We start from the raw sequence: 24,070 nt of genomic DNA, 5'->3' as shown, positions 1-24,070 counted from the left end.
TTGCCTATGTGGTCCTGCAAGCGGAAAAAACAAAGCACCGGTCGTGCATATGCGTGTCCGAGTTACTGTTTGTGACCTTGAGCGAATACACTGCCACACTTGTATTAATGGTACATTCTTCTGTGGAAGCCCTGTGTAACAAATCAGCTCTGGGGTTGACTATCATTAAAGTACATTTCGTGCAAATTGTAGCTCCACAACAGCATACAAAAGAAATATTCAATATTGTTATAAAGTATGGCTCACAATGGCAGGCTGCTTGAATATCTGATTGACGACCACTGCCATGTGCCAACTGAAATGACGCTGTTCCTGATCTTCGATCAAGTTGTGAGGAATATGCCGGGGACAGACCTTGTTTACAGCCGAATGTCCATGCAAAATCGAATGTACTGCAGTCTCTCACACGCCAAACGACTCCTACGTCTACTGGTAGGTCAGACGTTCAATCACGTTCTGCATATCATCTACGTTTTCTTGGAAGGACAACCGATTTAGGTTGACCTTTTCGGAATTTGTCGGTGGCGAGAGAAATGTCACGACTAAATACTGCAATCAAGGTGTAAACAGTCAGCTTCTGGAGGCGAGTGATTAGCATACATTGAAAGATGCGGTCCGAGACACTGATACTGAGTTAGGGCTTAACGAAGATAGTGAATAAACCACACAGTTAAAACTTGCAAGTACATTTTCCATCTTTTTCTCAATACATTTACTTAATACTTTCACTCTAAACAAAATTTTCGTCCAGTTTCTGAGCTGCCATTGTTTAGAAAATAACAAACTGGTTTGAGGCAGCTCTTGATGCAATTCTATCCTCTGCAAGCCTCTTCATCTTTGAGTAACCATAGGAACCTACATCCTTCTGAATCTGCTTATTGTATTCATCTCTTGGTCTCCCTCCACGATTTTTACCCTCCAGTAATAAATTGGTGATGCCTTGACGCCTCAGAACATGTCCTACCAACCGATCCCTTCTACTCAAGTTGTGGCGCAAATTCCTCTTCTCCCCAATTCTGTTCAGTACCTTTTCTTACTTACATTATCTACCCATCTAATCTTCAGCATTCTCCTGTAGCACCACATTTAGAAAGCTTCTATTCTCTTTTTATCTAAAGTGTTTATCGTTCATGTTTCACTTCCATACATGGGTACACTCCAGACAAATACTTTCAGAAAAGACTTCCTGACACTTAAATTTATATTCGATGTCAACAAAATTCTGTTCTTCAGATATGCTTTTCATCCCACTGCCAGTCTGCATTTTATATCCTCTCTACTTCGACCATAATCAATTATTTTGAAACTCAAATAGCAAAACTCATCTACTGCTTTAAGTATCTCATTTCCTAATCTAATTTCCTTAGCATCACCTGATTTAATTCGACTACATTGTATTATCCTATTTTGCTTTTGTCGATGTTCATTTTATGTCTTCCTTTCGAGACAATGTCCGATCCGTTCAACTGCTCTCCGAAGTCCTTAGCTGTCTCTGAGAGAACTAGAGTTAGTTCCACAAGAAAATGTACGCCATAATTTTAAATGTTACGTCCGCAGCGACGTCTCTGGTAGTGGTCTGGAATCTATAACAATGCGCTTTTGCACAGTGTATAGATAAACAGTGTAAGAGTTTAATTTTTTTTTCTTTTGTCTGTTGCGGTACAAAATGAGTCTACAATATCCGAAGCGCCAGGAGGTAGTGTTCCTTGTAAATCATCCAAAGGGGACAAAGCTTTCATGTGGAGCTGCTGTTAAAATTCTTATAAAGTCAAAGACAATCGTTGCGAAGTGGGTCAGACGATATTTGGAGGTTGGAAATGTGGGTAGTTGACCGGAATTAAGTCTAAGGTGCCGAGCTATAATCGATAATTGCTGCGAGTGGGTTAACAATTAGGTAATTGTGCAGTTACGAATCACATATATTTTCATGTACTCATATATTTATAATGGTGTCTTTTATTTCATACAAATAACGCCGTACGCTTTCTCGTGGAACTGAGAGTAGAATGTCATCGGCAAACCTCAAAGTTTTTATTTCTTTTCGTTAACTTTAATGCCCACTCTAATTTTTTCTCTGGTTTCATTTACTGCTTGTTCAATATACAGACTGAATAAGCTCTGCTATAGGCTACAATTATGTCTCACTCCCTTCTCAACCACTGCTTCCCTTTCATGCCCCTCGAGTCTTGTCAAACTGCCATGTGCTTTCTATACTTGTCGTAAATAGCCTTTCATTCCCTGCATTTTAAACCTGCTATGTTCAGAATTTCAAAGACAGTATTGCAGAGTACATTGTCGAAAGCTTTTCTAATTCTACAGATGCTACAAACGTAGATTTGCCTTTCTTTCACCTACCTTCTAAGATACGTTCTAGTGTCAGTATTGCAACGCGAGTATGTCCTACTGCGAACATTAAAGTACACTGAAACTGATGAAACTTGTCTTGAGAATTAAATCCGTACTATTTAAAATTCATTGTTAATTGTTGTTACTGGAACGGCTGAAAATGTATTATGAGTTGTTGTGAATCTGTAATCTCGTAAATAATAGCCGCTAACACACAAACATAAGCGTTAGAAAAGTGTTTCCTCTCGAGCTTAAAAGGAAACTCTCGGAATCACCCGTATTCCCAATACTTGACCACACTAATCCTGTTCTCACAGGACTTTTGTACGAGAACATGCCGACTGGCATTGAAGGTTCTTGTGCGAGACATTTGTGACGTTCCTTGTTTCAATCATATGACTTCTGTCCGTGAACATTCATAATGACACGAGCCGATAACCGTACAGATTATCACACCGTGTGTTTTTCACTATCATTGCATAACACTTACATTCCGTCACCTCTTAACCTACTGCATGAACACAACAGCAGCAATACTCGATTTCAAAAAGTAAAATACTCTCTATATCACTTTGAAACGCAGTCGCTTTCTCAAAATCGTGTTGTGTATCAGGAGCCCGACATTGGAAAGCTCATCCTCGAAATCTGAAAGAAATTAAATTCGTTTTACGTTCAGACCATACGAGACCAAAGAGTAAAAAAATTTTCAAGGTCAGTCGTTTGCAAAATTAAATGTGGCCTTGAGGGTGTTACAAAAAGGTACGGCTAAACTTTCTTGAAACATTCCTCACACACAAAGAAAAGATGTTATATGTACAAGTGTCCGGAAACGCTTAATTTCCATGTTAGAGCTCATTTTAGTTTCGTCAGTATGTACTGTACTTCCTCGATTCACCGCCAGTTGGCCCAATTGAAGGAAGGTAATGTTGACTTCGGTGCATTCACGTCATCAACACAGATTTTCTGTGAACGTTTGGGCAGGCATTGTTGGTGATGTCTCGATTGGGCCCCATGTCCTTCCATCTACGCTCGATGGAACACGTTATCATGATTTCATACGGGATACTCTACCTGTGCTGCTAGAACATGTGCCTTTACAAGTACGACACAACATGTGGTTCATGCACGATGGAGCTCCTGCACATTTCAGTCGAAGTGCTCATACGCTTCGCAACAACAAATTCGGTGACCGATGGATTGGTATAGGCGGACCAATTCCATGGCCTCCACGCTCTTCTTACCTCAACCCTCTTGACTTTCATTTATGGGGGCATTTCAAAGCTTTTGTCTACGCAACCCCGGTACCAAATGTAGAGACTCTTCGTTCTCGTATTGTAGACGGCTGTGATACAATACGCCATTCTCCAGGGATGCATCAGCGCATCAGGGATTCCTTGTGACGGAGGGTGGATGCATGTATCCTCGCTAACGGAGGACGTTTTGAACATTTCCTGTAACAAAGTGTTTGAAGTCACGCTGGTACGTTCTGTTGCTGTGTTTCCATTGCACGATTAATGTGATTTCAAGAGAAGTAATAAAATGAGCTCTAACATGGAAAGTAAGCGTTTCCGGACACATTTCCACATAAAATATTTTCTTTCTTTGTGTGTGAGGAATGTTTCCTGAAAGATTGGCCGTACCTATTTGTAACACCATATATATATATATATATATATATATATATATATATATATATATATATATATATATATAGAGAGAGAGAGAGAGAGAGAGAGAGAGAGAGAGAGAGAGAGAGAGCGAGAGAGAGAGAGAGAGAGAGAGAGAGAGGACAGAGGGGTTGTGATTTTAAAATCAGATTCAGAGAGCGCAATTACAAGAATGTAACTGTCCTTGGATGTCACTTGGCAAGAGTGACTCATTCTCTCTGGCCTATCGATAGTGCATTGTGCATATTACACATTGAGTCTAAGGGCTTAGACCTAGACTTACTTGGAGAACTTGAAATCTATATACATTATTTGAAGAACCTACAGAACGTCCTGAATGAATAAATTACTTAAAGTGGGAAATCGTTGTTTGAGATTTATAAGGCACTATTGGATGTATAATTCTGGCACTACCTTTGTATTGCAGACTTAACTACACCTCCCCCTCTCCCACACCTCCCCCTCTCCCACACCTACCCACTGCCATTAGCCCCCTCCCTCGTACACCTTCTACTGTGGTTTGTTTTCTTTTCATCGTTTCATAAGTATCGACTTTTTGCTGTAAGTTTGGAAATTTGTGGTAAGGTCTTATGGGACGAAACTGCTGAGGTCATCGGTCCGCAAGCTTACGCACTACTTCAGCTAACTTACGCTAAGGACGATTCACACATCCATACCCGAGGGAGGACTCGAACCTCCGACGGAGAGAACCGCACGGACTGTGGCACGATGGCTGAGGCCGCGCGGCTACCCCTTTTGCTGTAAGTGTAGTCTGATATCTGTCTGTATGTGCTACATGTTTCTCTTTTTTATAAGCTATGTCTCACGTTTTTATGCAATGGCTTGGTTACATGTAGTACTCAAATTTAAGATGTTTGGAGTATTCAGTTCTGAGCATTCATTTACTGTTGTCTGGATCTTTTGTATTTCCTGCCCCCTCCCAACAACATAGCCTCCCTCCCTCCTGACTTTCCTCCAACCCTTCTCTTCCCTCTCCCCCCCTCCCCCCCCAAAAAAATCACTTTTTCCCTCTCCAGCCCATTGTTGTATTATTGATACTGCGTTTTACGTTTTGAACATATTACGTTGTAATGGCCTATAGTACTTGTTTTTTACCCTTTGACCAGTAGTATAAGGCTCCTGTGTGTTGCTTTGCTTATGGTTTAATAATATGTTGTAACTTTCCTACTCAAACTGTCTCACCTTACAATGCACCTGTGCTCACTAGTACAAGGGATAAAACGTTGCTATTGACGGTTCATTTTTCTACGATACATTGAATTATTCTATGTCATATAATTATTTTTCTTGACCAACCACCCCAGGCAGTGCAACTCACGTATTGTGACGTCAGATTCTCTCAACCCGTATTTGGGCTCTACGACTTTGTTGTTTTAGGTCACATGTATGACATCCATCGTTTTAATATATTAAGTTTTTTTAATCTTATCTGCTTTTAGTTCTTCTCTATTTTAAATTTGTTATGTGCTATATATAAAAATTGAAACGACACAGAGCAATGCTACTGCCTGTACAGAACTTAGTCTACTTCTTTATTGCCGGAAATAATATGGCGTCTTGTAAACAGCTTTTTAAAAAAGAAAAAAATCCTTTGCCCTGGATGTTGTCTCTTCCTATTACAAATCTGAAATATTGTACTTAACTACTGTTATTCATAATGACGTCTTCTCCAAGCTTGATGACACTATAATACCCCACACTCATTCACGTAACGGCATCTGGTGTTACACTTTTTTTTAATTTGTACACAGCTCGGGATTCTTGTATACTCTGTTCATATATATCATGTAACTGTCAGGTCCACAGTTAACCTTCAGTGCCGGGTATGTGCCTTATGTCTACACACTTAGAAGAATGGTGCGTATTGCTTTTGCAACTTCTTTTTCATCTATAGTTCTATGTAATACTCTACTTTTCCCAGGTCATCTGAAGATGGTATAAGAAGAAAGGCGTCATTTTGGATCAAGTAAGTCATTTCGTATTCAGTTAATGACACTCAGCTTTCAACAGCTATTGTCACTACTATTTCAACTCCTGCTCTCTTATTATCCCTTCCGTTCCTGATGATACTACACATGGCTTCAAGAGTGCTAAAGTAATCAATATTACTGTTATTCTTAATGTTTTCCACGATTCTTATTTGAATAGTAGGGTCAGATAGGTAGTAAAGTGGAGACGATAGTGAAAGGCCGATCAAGCTTTGCACTGATGTGTTGGGCAGTGTCTCTAGCGTGCCCATAGATAGCGTCACGGTGCTCTTCTTAGTTGCGACCGCACAGTGAGCGCGTAAGGACGCCTACAAAACAGCGTCTTCCACAAAGTGTGGGTGTCCACTGCGGGGTTTCGCCTGATTTCATGCAACCCCGCGTAACGTGCCTGCCACGCATTTCCTTCTTCGTGACAGTTCTCGGCCGCACACTTCAGCGTGGGAAGTGTTTGGTCACCCACCCTACAGCCCGGACTTGACTCCCCTCGAGCTTCATCTCTGCTCACATGAACCTCTGGCTATGAAGACAGCATTATGGCACAGACAATTAACTGCAGACGAGCGGAGAGAATTGACGGAAAGCACACACGGCTGCCTTCTATGACTAGGGTATCGCAAAGTTAGTGGAACACTACGACAAATATCTAAGTCGGTGCGGCGACTACGTAGGGAAGTAGCTGAAAGTTGTAGCTAAGTGTTGCAAATAAAATGTTTTTTATTTTCACTGTGATTTCAATTTCGAGACCAAACGGATCTTAGAATCCTCGTATAATAATAATTAGTATTAAATACATAATTATTAATGTCAATGATTACCCACTGCTGTTATTTGTATTGCTAATTATAAATGTCCTCGTTAAAATTTTTCAGGTGTAGGTACTTGAACAGTAAGTACATACACAAACTGAGGTGGTTATGTACTTTTTTCCCCCTGGTCTGCCGTAAGAGACGACCGTAAGCCTTTATCTGGTCAGGCTGTTATAAACAATAAATAAATGAAAACAAAACTTATCTCAAGAGTCGTTTGAAATAGAGCACGTATTTATTTGAAATTATTTGCTTGAAGTTAAAATTCTGGTCGTTCAACGGAATAGATACCATGACTCGGCGCACAGAATAATGTTGACAATGTGTACCTCGTCTGCTACGACGATAGAGCAGATATCAGTGTGACGTATAGAGGCACGTGAGAAAGGGAGACGTAACGGCGTTTGACATACAACAGATACGCGGAGATAATCAAACGCGACAACATGAATCAGTGGCTCGAGGTAGACAAATTCCATATGTGCTATAAGCTTTGACGCTATTTCATCAACGCGACATTGGCGGTGTAACCTACAGCTGCAAGAGGCGTGCATCGGTGAAGAACAGCAGACGGCGAGACATGAAGGTGAGCAAGCGTCTTAGGTTAGCCTGGCGACGTGTGTGCTGGGAGGGGGGTTCTTCCACAGCAGCTGGTTTGGGTCTCAACGGTTACAGCCTTCACGTTTTCTGGCACTGAGGGCGTCTTAAGTTGTATTACTGTGTGAGTGTGTGTCTGTAAAATAAAGACAGAGAGAGGGATTGAATCTGCTCATTGCGAGAGTGTTGAAGGGCGATCTGTTTTCATTGTTACAAACCAATGAAAAACCAAGACCGCATGAACTTTTTTCGTTGAGGCAACCAATTTCTACAGTCTTAGTTGTCACCTTCAGGCCTTCAACTTGTGTGTGTGTGTGTGTGTGTGTGTGTGTGTGTGTGTGAAGCATGTTCATTTTACGCTGAACCCTACGAACATGATGTCAGGTGGATTAAACTCAGCACATTATAAACGTTTGTCATAGCAACGTTTATAATGTAGCCGGCGGAGTGGCCGAGCGGTTCTAGGCGCTACAGTCTGGAATCGCGCGACCGCTACGGTCGCAGGTTCGAATCCAGCCTCGGGCATTGATGTGTGTGATGTTCTTAGGTTAGTTAGGTTTAAGTAGTTCTAAGTTCTAGGGGACTGATGACCTTAGAAGTTAAGTCCTATAGTGCTCAGAGCCATTTTTTTTTTTTGTTTATAATGTGCTAACCTTTATCCACTTTAAACCTTTTGCATGAGATTCAGCGGAAAACGAACATCTTATACTATAAAAAATGTTTAAGGCCTGCAGATAACGGATAAGACTGATGAAACCGTTTGTCTTGAATGAAAAATAGTTCGTGCGGTCTTAGTTTCTGGATGATTTTTAACACAGAGATAAATTCACAGTTTCCAGAATGAGATTTTCACTCTGCAGCGGAGTGTGCGCTGAGATGAAACTTCCTGGCAGATTAAAACACTGTTTACCCGACCGAGACTCGAACTCGGGACCTTTACCTTTCGCGGGCAAGTGCTCTACCATCTGAGCTACCGAAGCACGACTCACGCAGCGTCCACACAGCTTTACTTCTACCAGTATCTCTGCAAGGTTCGCAGGAGAGCTTTTGTAAAGTTTGGAAGGTAGGAGACGAGATACTGGCAGAAGTAAAGCTGTGATGACCGGGCGTGAGTCGTGCTTCGGTATCTCAGATGGTAGAGCACTTGCCCGCGAAAGGCAAAGGTCCCGAGTTCGAGTCTCGGTCGGAGCACACAGTTTTAATCTGCCAGGAAGTTTCAAATTCACAGTTACTTAGTTAACTGGTTAATTACGTATTCCACTAATATTCATTACATGATGTGGAACTACTGAGTTGAACAAAAGATTGAGGAGTGTCTGCCTCATGGAACTGATACACTGATATGACAAAGGTCATGGGATTAAAATGGTTCAAATGGCTCTCAGCATTATGGGCCTTAACGTCTGTGGTGATCAGTCCCCTAGAACTTAGAACTACATAAACCTAACTAACCTAAGGACATCACACACATCCATGCCCGAGGCAGGATTCGAGCCTGCGACTTTAGCAGTCGCGCGGTTCCGGCCTGAGCGCCTAGAACCGCTAGACCACCGCGGCCGGCAGTCATCTGATAGTTAGGGTAAATCAGGGTGATATGGTGAACAAAAAATGTGGGCCTCGTAGATGACTTGAAATTGTTTATTTAAACAAAATAAAAACACTCTCCTTTCACAAAATACAAAAGTAACACATTAACAGTACCACATCCTCTTTAAGGCACTACAAAAGTTAAAAAAAAGAAATACGTACTTATTTTTATGAATTTCACCATTTCACCAATGCATATGGGCGAAATGGCGAATGCCCTTTGGGTGAAATGGTGAACTTATTTCCCCTGCTTTTGCCACATACGTCACACGTAGATTCATATTTTGAAGAGTCTTCACGCAGCCAACGTTGGCAGCAAATACGTTTGATACAATCCACATCATTTTTGGTGCAACTGTACAGTTCAGCGCACCCCACACAACAACACTCTTCTTCGTCCGCGTCGTTATCATCGTCTTGCAATTGGATATCCAGCGACGAGTCGGATTCCGTGTCAGTGGTAGACGCTTTTCGTTTCTTAGGCTGCTTCTTTTTGATAATTCCTTTGGTAGTCTCTTTGCTTACGGTTTTTCCTTTGGTTACTGTTTCTCCTTTGGTCCTCTTTTTAGCATTTGCTCTTCTCTTCACTGATTCACTTTGGGGTTTTCTGTTTCGCAGGTTGTCGATGATTTCTGGAGAAGTCAAAACGTCAGCTAAAGCTCTCGACTTCTTCCTTGCAGATGCAACTTTATCTAGGTTAGGTATCGGCGAAATGTTCCAAGAGTTTGCCAGGGGTTATCTGAGATTCTTCTGTAGCCACTGTCGAGGTCATATCTGTTGCTGCATGTTTTCCTGTGGATTTTCCGCCCGTTGCCAACAGCCCATTTGTAGTGAAGTTTGTATGTTTTCAAGTCCCTGATCGTTATCTACGTCTGCAGTTGCTTCTTCCGAGGGATTAGGTATCTGCTGCCAGTGCAGTAGGTCTGTTTTCATGTCGTTCGTTGTTTTCGTGATGTTGACCTGAAGCTGATGTTAAAAACGCGTATTCGGGGATGACATCAGGATCAAACGGGATGATTCCTGTGCTTCTGAACCCCGATATTGCAGTCTCTGTCGTAGCTGCTTGTACCCATGCCTTTGTAAGCAGTCCTCCGAACACCAGTCTGGAAAATTTTCTATTTTGATTCATTTTAATGTACGAATTGCATGCATTGTAATAATAGGATTACGGAGCTTTAAAAAAATGTTCTGTCTAGCGGCTGCAGATAGTGTGTGGTGTGGATGGGTAGACAGAGTAAAACTATCTTTTTTTTCTTCTGCAAACTCTAATGTATCCACGCTGCTGCAATGAGAGCTATGTCCATCCAAAATAAACACAACTGTTCCCTCAGGCTTCCTCGGTACAAAGTGGTTCCTTAGCCACAGAAGAAAAATATCAGTTGTTACGTACGTCGACTTTAGTGGCATCAAAATCGTGGAACCCGGCGGCATACCGTCCATGTACTTGTCCTTTCCATTTTTTCCGTTCAAAACACAAGCTGGGGGTCAAAACATGCCCTCTGCATTGCAGCAAGCGATTACAGTTATGGTTTCACCCTTTTCACCGGATGTTATCTCTGGAACGCTCTTAGACCCCTTTGCTGCCAACACGTAACCTGGTCTATTATTCAGCTGAAATCCGGACTCATCTACGTTGAATATATTTCCCGTCTTATCAAGGAGGTTATGCTCTACCAAGGTGTTTTGCAACAATGAAAAATAGTCTGAAACGTTTTTCGTACTTAAACTCCTTGACCGTGCTTGTGGAATTCCTTCCGATTTGCGGGTTGAGAGTTCCGGATTTCTTTTTGAGACTAAATGTAGCCAGTCCATTCCAGCAATTTCCTTTTCTCGGTTAAATTTGGGACGTTAGTTATATGTCTCAGCTAGTTTATATGTCGTGGTGCGTACTTCTGTCCTTGTCGGTGCCAATCCGAAGTTTTGTAATTTTATGATATGTTTTACCAACTTTTCCTCACATTCTTGTTTTAGTACAGGCGACCCACCCACAGGTTTTTGTCGTAAAGCACCCGTTTGCTAATCGTCTCATAAGCGTTAACCATGCTACGTGGAAGTCCTTTGAGGCTTTATTCAGGCTCATTCCATTCTGCACCGCTTTTACGGCATAGTTAAGTTGCTCCTCTGTGCAATCAGCACGGCTGGATCCTTTTTGTCTTTTGTAGGATGTAGGCATCTTTGCATGGAACAATGGCGGTAGTTAGAACATTTACATTTCTAATCACAAACCAAACTGTACTCGCATATATATATATATACGCTTTTACGGCATCGTTAAGTTGCTCCTCTGTGTAATCAGCACGGCTGGATCTTTTTTGTCTTTTGTAGGATGTAGGCATCTTTGCATATATATATATATATATATATATATATATATATATATATATATATATATATATATATATATATAACTAATTTTTAAAGTAACGATTGTATTGAGACGTCGGATAAAACATAATATAACTCTCGCATGGGATGGGAAACGCTAACATTTCATGACTTGTCAAAAACCCTGGTTGGGATGTACCTAATTAAAACCTTTACACTTTACACATAAGAAAAGTCCCTCACCGTATCACCCCTGCCCGAGTTCACCATTTCTCCCATTTGCTATGGGTGAAACGGTGAATAGCACGGCAAGGAGTTCAAAACACTAGACCCAACTATTTCCAGGTTATGTAGTAAGTAAGCAGTATAAGAAGACAGAATATATCAAGAAACACCCCGCGGACTAGGCTACCTGAAGTAACATCTGCTAATGCATGCACCATATAAAAATTATTTAGCATCGAAAACAGTTTTGTACAAAATGCTTACGGTTTTTAAAACGAAGCTGGTTTTCAACACGTGCACACTGCACAGATCACTTCACCCCTCAAAGGTATCCATTGTTCTTCTACCGTATTTCTGTCCCCCATTCCTCGCATTTGTTCCCTTACGCTCTCCCTGAAACTCTGTACAGCCTCTGGTTTAGTCAGTTTATCCAGGTCCCATCTCCTCAAATTCCTACCTTTTTGCAGTTTCCTCAGTTTTAATCTACAGTTCATAACCAATAGATTGTGGCCAGAGTCGAGATTGCGCCTGGAAATGTCTTACAATTTAAAACCTGGTTCCTAAATCTCTGTCTTACCATTACATAATCTATCTGATACCTTTTGGTATCTCCAGGCTCCTTCCATGTATACAACCTTCTACGATGATTCTTGAACCAAGTGTTAGCTATGATTAAGTTGTGCTGTGTGCAAAATTCCACCAGGCGGCTTCCTCTTTCATTTCTTAACCCCAATCCATATTCAACTACTACGTTTCCTTCTCTTCCTTTTCCTACTATCGAATTCCAGTTACCCATGACTATTAAATTTTCGTCTCCCTTCACTATCTGAATAATTTCTTTTATCTCATCATACATTTCTTCAATTTCTTCGTCATCTGCAGAGCTAGTTGGCATATAAACTTGTACTAGTGTAGTAGGCGTGGACTTCGTGTCTATCTTGGCCACAATAATGCGTTCACTATGCTGTTTGAAGTAGCTTACCCGCGCTCCTATTTTTTTATTCATTATTAAACGTACTCTTGCAGTACCCCTACTTGATTTTGTATTTATAACCCTGTATTTACCTTACCAGAAGTTTTGTCCCTCTTGCCACCGAACTTCACCAATTCCCACTATATCTAACTTTAACCTATCCATTTCCTTTTTTAAATTTTCTAATCTACCTGCCCGATTAAGGGATCTGACATTCCACGCTCCGATCCGTAGAACGCCAGTTTTCTTTCTCCTGACAATGACGTCCTCCTGAGTAGTCCCCTCCCGGAGATCCGAATGGGGGACTATTTTAGCTCCGGGATATTTTACCTAAGAGGACGCCATCATCATTTATCCATACAGTAAAGCTGCATGCCCTCGGGAAAAATTACGGCCATAGTTTCCCCTTGCTTTCAGCCGTTCGCAGTACCATCACGGCAAGGCCGTTTTGGTTAATGTTGCAAGGCCAGATCAGTCAATCATCCAGACTGTTGCCCCTGCAACTACTGAAAAGGCTGCTGCCCCTCTTCAGGAACCACACGTTTGTCTGGCCTCTCAAGAGATACCCCTCCGTTGCGGTTGCACCTACGGTACGGCTATCTGTGTCGCTGAGGCACGGAAGCCTCAAAAACGCGCCGTGTCACCAGGCCACAGTTGTTCGCGATTGGTTTGAAGGAGATTCTGGACAGTTCGAGCGAATGATTTGGCGATCCGTACCGCCCGACAGGAAACCCATAGAACATTTATTGGGCAGAATCGAGAAGTCAGGTCGTGCACAACATTCTGTACCGACGACACTTTCAGAATTATGAACGGCTTTTGAGGCAGCGTGGTTCGGTTTGTCTGCAGGGGATTCCCAACGGCTTATTGGGTCCACGCCACGTCGCGTGTCTGCACTATGCTATCACGGGGTATCTCAAGCCTTTTGTCGCCTCAGTGTGAAGGACAGGGTCAGTGTTACGTGGTGCTTATTGACCTTTCTTTGACTGCAGTACTAGGGTGACACCCTAACTAAGCTGAGCTCTGGGTTTGATACCTTTTCGCCCTACCGCCCCCAGACACACTCGTTGGTACAGCAAGCGTGTAGTAACTACCACTGCACCAGTGGATTCTCTGAAGCGGACATTTCACTGGCACGCTGGAGGTTGCTTACCGCTCTGTCTTGCCCTACACAGTCGACAACAATCTTCTCCCCAACTTCTAAAGGCGTGAACGGTTCTTCGTGGGGAAACATGGCCAGCTCCGTGTGGCTTCAGCTAGGCAGTTCCTCGTAATTTGTAAATCTTCGGCCGTGAATTACTCTGAATGGCGCGTCTTAATGCGTATTTTTTCGTGCTCTTCAGTCTCTGCTCCAAGAAGTACAATGGACTGCTGAAGTTCTGGCCCTATTGTCCGACGCGCTTATTTTCAGCCAGTATTTCATTTGGTTGGGAGGAGGGCAGAGCAGACCCCCAAATGACAATATTCATGAGGCGGTTTGCAGTTCTCGCATTCTCGTGCCAACCGAACCTACCAGAAACCATGATCGGAACTGGGTAATTCAGATTATCCCTCGAACAGCGTTATCCATCGTCCAGATATTAATTAAAATTTGATGTGTTTAAGAGCGTAAATGTATGTACGTTGCAAATGTAACTGAGTTTTCTCTTTTGATGCTAGTCAATTGTCAGGATGAGCCTTACTGCAAAGACCATTTGATTGTAAGGCATTATGTCAGGGTGAAATACACTAAATAAATTACCTTTTCTCTCTTAACAACATGTGGGCAGGGTGCGTTCTTCCCTGGCTCGGGTATGAGGTAGAATGAAACAGCATTTTTACATAAGATAACTTTTATTGAAGATTTGTACAACGGTTTTCCTACTGGATTGTTCTGGCTGGGAGAACGGCAGCTGTGTCGTTTGCGAAGCCTTCATGCTGCATGAGCGGCGCCGTTTGATTACGCCTGGCGGTGTGCATCTCGTGTCGCCTTCTCGCCCAGCTGACTGGAGACGCGCCTCGTGAGGTGGCCCGTTTAATTATTGAGAGCGAAGTAGTGAAACGGACGGCGATACCTTGGATGTGGCGTCCAGTGTTTCTCTTCTCTAAGCGGCCGCGTGTGTTGTGCGTCGGCCAGCGGAGCTGCGCGGCGGGGGAAGGCCAGTGTCCCGGACTCGAACAACGGACTCCCGCTTGCCAGTCTTCGACTGTTAGATCTTCATCCCAGCTCACAGGTGACTGCTGATGTGAGGCCGTCTCCTTCCCGTCCTCACGAGTCACCCGGGTACGTAAAAATCAGTCTTCAAATACCTTCTAACTTCTGTCTTCTGGCGGCGAGGTTGCTCCTTGCTATTCTATGACAGCGGCGGACTTGGTGCTTCTATGTACGATGTAGTCTCTTCCTGCATGACGGTCTTCAGCACCGAAAGTGAACTGAAAACTACTCCTGTCAGGCCCACTGCATCTCCCGTATTTATTCACTTCAGTTCACCGGAGGTGAACGACTTCACGGTCATTGCCTCTTCTGTCACGTTGAAAAGCTTCTCGAAGAATCTTCTTAACGTCAGCCATCGGCTCTTGGAATGTAGGCGAGGGCCTTTGATCACATGTGACAACTGAGAAACACGTGAGCCGGTCGGGCGATGCCCTGACGGCTGAATCGACAGCGTCCGCCTATGTGGGGAGGGCGATGGCTTCTCCTGAATGTGCTGACTTGCAAGCGCCGGGCGTTGCCACTGTTGCTCTGCCAACTGTTTGCCAGTGTATAATTCTTCTAAACTAAACTAAATTTTTCATTTATTTTCTAATTTCTACTTCACTTCACATTGATTTCACTAATTCATTTACCTATCTTAAGTACCACTCAACACATACAAACCTTAGATAGGGGCAGCTAAATCACCCTGTGTTAGATTAGGAACAGCAGACGGCCTGTATAACACTTCCTTGGAGGACGGCGCATGTCACTCCTGTTACATTTTGGCTTTGGCTGAACTACTGTGCGAAGTGCGAATAGCTTGCAATGAAAATTAAGAGCTACTGTAAGTTTTTCTTTGCTGCTTGTTAGGTCATACACAGAGCGTTCGGAAATTACCGATACGAGCTTATAGCACTTGCAAACGGCAAGGAGTAGATAATATTCTGAACTGGAGCTCATGTCCGGAAATTTAAGGTTTCCCTGCTACTCCCTTTGAAAAAGTGTTTATAACGTGAACAGTTTCACAAGCAATTGATTTGGCGTGACCCAAAGACATTGCTCGTCTAGTCGCTGAGGGGTTCTCTTACACGTCATGCAGTACGGCCTCTTTCACTTCGGAAGTGCGGTGTCTTCTTGGAGCACCACAGACACGCCTGCTGAGGGTGAAGGTACCGTTTCTCGAAGCCGTTGCATTAACTGTGGCAAACAGGATTTGCGGTAGCGTCAAATGTTGTGGAGAACGATCTTGATAAAGGCGACGAGCAGTTGTTCCTTACCGCCAACTTCCCCATTCAGAAGAATCATGTTGGTATATTCTCCGAATGCGATATCAACCATGTTGAGTAGTTTTGTATCGTATGTCAACCAGTGGCCTAGAAACGACGGAGAGGCTCCGTCCCCGCCGCAGCCGCAGTGGTCGACAACCCCACGACGACTACCGCAGTCCACTTCACCCCTCCGCCGCCCCACACCGAACTCAGGGCTATTGTGCGGTTGGGCCCCCGGTGGACCCCCCAAGGAACGTCTCACACCAGTCGGGTGTAGCCCCGATGGTTGTCTGGTAGAGTAATGGTGGTGTACGCGTACGTAGAGAACTTGTTGGCGCAGCAATAACCGACATACTGTATCTGAGCCGGAATAAGGGAAACCAGCCCGCATTCGCCGAGGCAGATGGAAAACCGCCTGAAAACCATCCACAGACTGCGCGGCTCACCGGACCTCGACACAAGTCGGCCAGGCGGATTCGTGCCGGGGACCAGGCGCTCCTTCCAACTTCGGAAAGCTCTGCTTTAGACCGCACGGCTAACCGGACGGGCATCAACAATGCTGCTCTAACACTCACAGACACGTGAATGAGGCACGAAACAGGTCAGAGGGGTAGCGTAGACGTCAAATGACATCAGCCGATCCGACGTAACCACCACCCACCATGAATATCCTGTTGCATACCTGCATAGCAAACGTGTCTCCAAACGGCTGTAGCGCGGAAACGATACGTTTCCGGACATGGCTCTGAGCACTATGGGACTTAACATCTATGGTCATCAGCCCCTAGAACTTAAAACTACTTAAAACTAACTAACCTAAGGACATCACACAGCACCCAGTCTTTCGGACATGGCTTCCTGTTCACAATATTGTGAACTCACTGCCCTCTACAACTCCAAAACATCTGTAACAGCAATTTCCGAAAAATCTGTACTGTTGTATATGAAATGTAGCTGACGTGTGGAATTTTTCTTTAAATCTGAGATGAGACCTACACCTATTTCTAGTCTCAAGAACATGGAGTTATATAGTGCACTCTCTTCCTTTTGCACACACAATGGAAAGAAAGTGAAATATTCGTAACATCCATGATGTCTCTCAAACAATATAGGATACCGAAACGATATTTTAGCAAATGATAGTATCTAAAGTGGTCAGTATTTTGTGTTACAGTTAACGTGAAAATCTTTCTTACCTATCACGCTACTCCAGTAACTACAGATATTTCAGTGACATAACGTCATTATTTTAAGGGCCATCTGAGCCGTGGCGCCATTGAATTAGCAGGCTGTTCTGTCTGCTGTCACTGGCGCAGGTGTAGTGTCGACTATCCCTCTTGCCGCCTCATTGCCAATGTCTATGAGGAAAAGTTCGTATCTGTGGGTTCTGTCCTTAGAAGCTCTTTGATTCTTGATATATACACGAGGTTCGCTGGCCCGAGAGGGTTGCCGATGACACCGCCTTCCTTGCCCTTGCCTCCACCCTGCAGCGCTCCCAACACCTTCTCCAATCCCATCTTGACCAGTTCACCGCTTGGTGCAACCAGTGGTTGCTCAAGGTCAATCCCTCCAAAACCCAGGCGATCATTGTAGGCAAAACCACCCCTTCCTTCCGCCTCCTTGATTTCTATCTCACCATCTATGACCGTCCTATCACCCTCACTCCCACCCTCAAGTACCTTGGCGTCACCCTTGACCGTCGCCTCTCCTGGACCCCCCCCATCTCCGGACAATCCAAGCCAAGGCACACTCCCGACTCCGTCTCCTCAAGCTCCTTTCGGGCCGTACGTGGGGTCTGGACCCCTCTACCATCCTCCACACCTATAAATCCCTTATCCGCCCTATCCTTTGCTACGCCCATCCGGCCTGGATCTCCGCCCCCCCCCCCCATCTTTTATAAATCCCTTCAAATCCTTGAACGCCATGCTCTCCGACTCACCTATCGCATCCATCTCCCCTTCCCCACGCGGATCCTGTACGATCTCATTCCTTTCCCCCACCTTCTCCTTTTCCTTGAAAGGATACGGTTGCTGTACACCTTCCACAAACTTGACCCTCCCCACCCGCTTGTCTCGCCCGTCCTCTCCCACCCCCGCCCACTGCCGCGCTTGTATTCCCACGTCCCACCCGGTCTCCATCTCTCTACCCTCCTAACCCTCTCCCAAGGTGGCTTCCGCCAGCTCCCCCTCCCTGATGATGTTGTCCTCCCCTCCATATACCCCTCCTACCAACTTTGATCCTCCTTCCCTCTTCCTGTGTCTGTTCCTTTGGGCACTCTCCCTCCTTCCTCCCTTTCTCCCCACTCCTCTCCTGGGCTTCCCCTCCCCTGTCCCTCTACTCCTCCTCCCATCTCCTCAGCCATTGGCGTCTTTGTTCTCCCCTCTCAACCCCCCCCCCCCGCCCCGCCCTTCTTCCCTTCTTGGCAGGTCCCCGGACTCGCACACGCTACGTGGACTTTCACGCGCCGGAGATCATCGCCATCAGTGTCTCGTGTGTGCCGTCGTGTTTAGTGTTCAGTGTTGACCGTCGCACTCCATTGTTCACCTGTGCCGTCGTCGTCTTCAGTGTTTGTGTGTCGTATCAACAGTTTCAAGTGTGGATTAGCGACGAGTGTGAACGGCTCTGTCTTTGTCTTTCTGTGTCAACAGTTTTCTTGCCCACCGTTCTGTAACCTATGTGTAATCTTTCTGTATTTCCTCATTGTGTATCTTCTGGCTGAAGAGCAGCATAGAACGCTGCTGACAGCCTGCCTGTAGTACAGGTTTTAAAATTACAATAAGGAAAAAAAAAAGAAAGCCCGAGAGGGGGGCACGAGGTTTGGGGATTGGTGGTAGCGTCGCGACAAGAGGTGGTCACGTGGTCCTAGCGGCCAAAGCCACTAACTAGCAAGGAGGGCCTGCGCAGAGCGAGGATACCGGAGTGCTTCAGCGGGGTGAGCGTCGACTACAAGCAGCAGGCAACTTGCCGTCGGTTGGTTGGCAACACTCGTGTTGGATGGTCGCTCGTAGCCCGGCTGCCCTCTTCTACCTTACATTCATCGGCACCACTCAGTAACAGCTGCGACGCACCTTGGATCCATGGAACTGCTTGCTGGGGAGTAATATTCTGTAATCCTCGTGCCTCGTGGTGATTGATGCATTGTCTACCGGCCCTCCTTATTATTTTATGGTTTGTACCCAACCTCAGAGATTCACCCGGTCGGCTCTTTTTCGTAAATGTAGGCCGTAGTATTGTACTAAGACACTAGTTGTCGTTTGAAAATTTGTCCCGCTATTATATTGCCTTTCTTTTCTGGTTTCTACCCGTTCATTAATGTTTCAGTTAATCAGCTCTTGGTCGTAAATACTGCCACAACTATTGTACTAACAACGGAACCTCTCCATCGCACCCCCCCTCAGATTTAGTTATAAGTTGGTACAGTGGATAGGCCCTGAAAAACTGAACACAGATCAATCGAGAAAACAGGAAGAAGTTGTGTGGAACTATGAAAAAAATAAGCAAAATATACAAACTGAGTAGTCCATGCGCAACATAATCAAGGGTAATGTGGTCAGCGTGAGCAGCTGCGGAACGAGAGGTCTTTGGCTCAAGTCTTCCCTCGAGTGAAAATGTTACTTTCTTTTTTTTCCGCAAAGTTATGATTGGTCCGTTCGTTCATTGAAGTTTCTGTTCACTGTAATATGTTTAGTGTCTGTGTTTTGTGACCGCACTGCAAAACCGTGCGATTAGTAGACGAAAGGATGTGCCTCTCCAATGGGAACCGTAAACATTTGATTGCAAGGTCATAGGTCAACCGATTCCTCCACAGGAAAACACGTCTGATATATTCTATACGACACTGGTGACAGCATATGCGTCACATGACAGGAATGTGCTGCCGACCCACCTAACTTGTACACTTGGCGAATGAGTAAAAAGATTCTTCGACCTTTCCCGATTTAGGTTTCCTTGTGGATGTGACAATCACTCTCAAAAAAGTGATGAAAACATAAGAGTTTGTCACATAAACTGTAACAAATGAATGCAACAGTTTCACAGTCGCATTGGACGGACGGACGGACAGATAATAATTGTCTGGAAATAAAAAAAATTAAACTTTTCACTCGAGGGAAGACTTGAACGAAGGACATCTCGTTCCGCAGCTGCTCACGCTAACCACGGGACCACGGCGCTCCTGAGCTCACAGTATCCTTGATGTTGCCTTACCCTTCATTATGTTGCGCATGAACTACTCAGTTTGTATATTTTGCTTATTTTTTTCATAGTTCCACACTTCTTCCTGTTTTCTCGATTGATCTGTGTTCAGTTTTTCTACATCTACATCTACATCTACATGACTACTCTGCAATTCACATTTAAGTGCTTGGCAGAGGGTTCATCGAACCACAATCATACTATCTCTCTACTATTCCACTCCCGAACAGCGAGCGGGAAAAACGAACACCTAAACCTTTCTGTTCGAGCTCTGATTTCTCTTATTTTATTTTGATGATCATTCCTACCTATGTAGGTTGGGCTCAACAAAATATTTTCGCATTCGGAAGAGAAAGTTGGTGACTGAAATTTCGTAAAAAGGTCTCGCCGCGACGAAAAACGTCTATGCTGTAATGACTTCCATCCCAACTCGTGTATCATATCTGCCACACTCTCTCCCCTATAACGCGATAATACAAAACGAGCTGCCCTTCTTTGCACCCTCTCGATGTCCTCCGTCAATCCCACCTGGTAAGGATCCCACACCGCGCAGCAATATTCTAACAGAGGACGAACGAGTGTAGTGTAAGCTGTCTCTTTAGTGGACTTGTTGCATCTTCTAAGTGTCCTGCCAATGAAACGCAACCTTTGGCTCGCCTTCCCGACAATATTATCTATGTGGTCCTTCCAACTGAAGTTGTTTGTAATTTTAACACCCAGGTACTTAGTTGAATTGACAGCCTTGAGAATTGTACTATTTATCGAGTAATCGAATTCCAACGGATTTCTTTTGGAACTCATGTGGATCATCTCACACTTTTCGTTATTTAGCGTCAACTGCCACCTGACACACCATACAGCAATCTTTTCTAAATCGCTTTGCAGCTGATACTGGTCTTCGGATGACCTTACTAGACGGTAAATTACAGCATCATCTGCGAACAACCTAAGAGAACTGCTCAGATTGTCACCCAGGTCATTTACATAGATCAGGAACAGTAGAGGTCCCAGGACGCTTCCCTGGGGAACACCTGATATCACTTCAGTTTTACTCGATGATTTGCCGTCTATTACTACGAACTGCGACCTTCCTGACAGGAAATCACGAATCCAGTCGCACAACTGAGACGATACCCCATAGCTCCGCAGCTTGATTAGAAGTCGCTTGTGAGGAACGGTGTCAAAAGCTTTCCGGAAATCTAGAAATACGGAATCAACTTGAGATCCCCTGTCGATAGCGGCCATTACTTCGTGCGAATAAAGAGCTAGCTGCGTTGCACAAGAGCGATGTTTTCTGAAGCCATGTTGATTACGTGTCAATAGATCGTTCCCTTCGAGGTGATTCATAATGTTTGAATACAGTATATGCTCCAAAACCCTACTGCAAACCGACGTCAATGATATAGGTCTGTAGTTAAATGGATTACTCCTACTACCCTTCTTGAACACTGGTGCGACCTGCGCAATTTTCCAATCTGTAGGTACAGATCTATCGGTGAGCGAGCGGTTGTATATGAGTGCTAAGTAGGGAGCTATAGTATCAGCGTAATCTGAAAGGAACCTAATCGGTATACAATCTGGACCTGAAGACTTGCCCGTATCAAGCGATTTGAGTTGCTTCGCAACCCCTAAGGTATCTACTTCTAAGAAACTCATGCTAGCAGATGTTCGTGTTTCAAATTCTGGAATATTCCATTCGTCTTCCCTGGTGAAGGAATTTCGGAAAACTGCGTTCAATAACTCCGCTTTAGCGGCGCAGTCGTCGATAACAGTACCATCGGCACTGCGCAGCGAAGGTATTGACTGCGTCTTGCCGCTTGTGTACTTTACATACGACGAGAATTTCTTCGGATTTTCTACCAAATTTCGAGACAATGTTTCGTTGTGGAACCTATTAAAGGCATCTCGCATCGAAGTACGTGCCAAATTTCGCGCGTCTGTAAATTTTAGCCCATCTTCAGGATTTCGCGTTCTTCTGAACTTCGCATGCTTTTTCCGTTGCCTCTGCAACAGCGTTCGGACCTTTTTTGTGTACCACGGGGGATCCGTTCCATCTCTTACCAATTTATGAGGTATGAATATCTCAATTGCTGTTGCTACTATATCTTTGAATTTGAGCCACATCTCGTCTACATTCGCATAGTCAGTTCGGAAGGAATGGAAATTGTCTTTTAGGAAGGCTTTTTCAAGGCCTATCCACTGTGCCAACTTATAACTACATCTGAGGGGGGCCTTGTGGTTAGATTTAGCTGTTAACCGGTTCAATTCTGTGATTGTAATTGCATTTCTCAGTCATTAGTTTTAATCTGAACAACCTGTTGTACTAAGCTGTTCGCTTCCGTGTTTGAAAGACCAGGTCATTATTGGTGTATTTTAGCTGGATCTTGTGCTTCTGTCGAGTGAGTTCTCTTGTAATAAGTATTCACGAGTAATGTTTTAAGACGTTCCTTCAGAGCGGTCTTGATAACTGTCAGTCAGTTTCACTTTGAAAATATTAACAGCCAACTGTCACTAGGGCTTTTTTTTCCGCAGCTCGTGGTCGTGCGGTAACGTTCTCGCTTCCCATGCACGGGTTCCCGGGTTCGATTACCGGCGGGGTCAGGGATTTTCTCTGCCTCCTGATGACTGGGTGTTGTGTGATGTCCTTAGGTTTGTTAGGTTTAAGTAATTCTAAGTTGTAGGGGACTGATGACCATAGATGTTAAGTTCCATAGTGCTCAGAGCCATTTGAACCATTTTTGAACCAGGGCTTTAGTCAAAATAAAGTTGTCAGAAGGGACGGGTTGGGATCCAGTCGCACCTTGGTTGCCGATTGAAATTAAGAGGTTGGTTGCTTTGAATTACGCCTTACCATTGTCGTATTGTTTCCTAATCTGTTTAACCTTTAAGCACAGGTGTGCATCTTAACCCCAAACCTTTCGACATACAGCTTTGAAATTAAAAATTAAGTCATCTGTTGGGAGCAATTGGACCACTCTTGTCATCAATGGTGCTTATATAGTTTTCATGTGTTGCAGAAGTGCGTTTAATGAGACACACTCTATCCAGCGCAGTAGTAAACACCGCTGTTTCACCCGATAACGAGCATCCTGCAGGTCCAGCCGTCTTGTAGCATTGTTATATTGTTTTTGCTGTATTGCAATAATCCACTTCAGATTTCTTTTGCAAAGATTAAAATCTTATTCAACTTAAGGTTTAAGGTCAAAAGAATTTTGCAAATTTGTTCCTTTTGTTAAAGAAAATTTTATGGTTTAGTGCTTCGATAATCTGTAAAACACAGTGTATATATTGTTAAATAAACAGGTTGTGTGAAAAGAAAGTTATATTGGTGGGTCGCCCCTCCTATGTTTTCTTTAATTCCGGTAAGTACCACGTATCACCCTCAACTGCTGACAAACGAGATTTAATAAAGGTTTTTAACAAAGCAGCAAATTATTTTTTTATTTCTATACTGAACATGTGCGAACCATAAGTTATTGACCTGACTTGTCCTTCAATAATGCAACAGAATTAGCTTAATAGTGAGGTGAAATTGTGAAAACTGTACTGTACTTGGGCAAAAGAAGCTAATTTTAATATCTCAGTAAGAGAAAGAAAAAAGGTTTAGATGTCAGGAGGAAATAAATCGCACATTCCGTTGCAAGTTAAGGGTAATCCTGTGACCCATTGTGTTTTTGATAATGCACGAGAGTTGCCCAGAAAGTAATGCACCGCATTTTTTTTCTCAGCCGAAAACAATGCTACGAATGCGAAACGTTACATATTAAGTCTCCAGAGTGCAAAATGGTTCAAATGGCTCCGAGCACTATGGGACTACATCGGAGGTCATCAGTCCCCTAGAAATGCAGGCAAGGTAGCTCAGAGGGTTAGCTGCACTCTGTAATAAAAAAAAACTGA

General features: G+C 43.9%; 1 protein-coding gene across 3 annotated transcripts in view; it reads left to right on the top strand.

Moving 5' to 3' along the window:
• LOC126284855 (UDP-glucosyltransferase 2-like) overlaps nucleotides 1–24,070 on the top strand; it is a 64,405-nt gene that overhangs the window by 24,348 nt on the left and 15,987 nt on the right. Inside the window, exon 1 of one of the 3 annotated variants that reach the window (XM_049984089.1) lies at nucleotides 7,259–7,414. The exons of the other annotated variants lie outside the window; for them this stretch is intronic. Within the exon in view, the coding sequence (XP_049840046.1) occupies nucleotides 7,409–7,414 (6 nt within the window). The 5' untranslated portion in view covers nucleotides 7,259–7,408. Of the gene's footprint in view, nucleotides 1–7,258; nucleotides 7,415–24,070 lie in introns of those variants that run through there. 3 annotated transcript variants of the gene reach the window in all.

This window comes from Schistocerca gregaria, chromosome 8 (assembly GCF_023897955.1).
Source record: "Schistocerca gregaria isolate iqSchGreg1 chromosome 8, iqSchGreg1.2, whole genome shotgun sequence".
Taxonomy (NCBI): Eukaryota; Metazoa; Arthropoda; class Insecta; order Orthoptera; family Acrididae; genus Schistocerca; species Schistocerca gregaria.
Note: the sequence above shows the minus strand (reverse complement) of the source record. Positions and strands in the feature narration are given on the sequence as shown.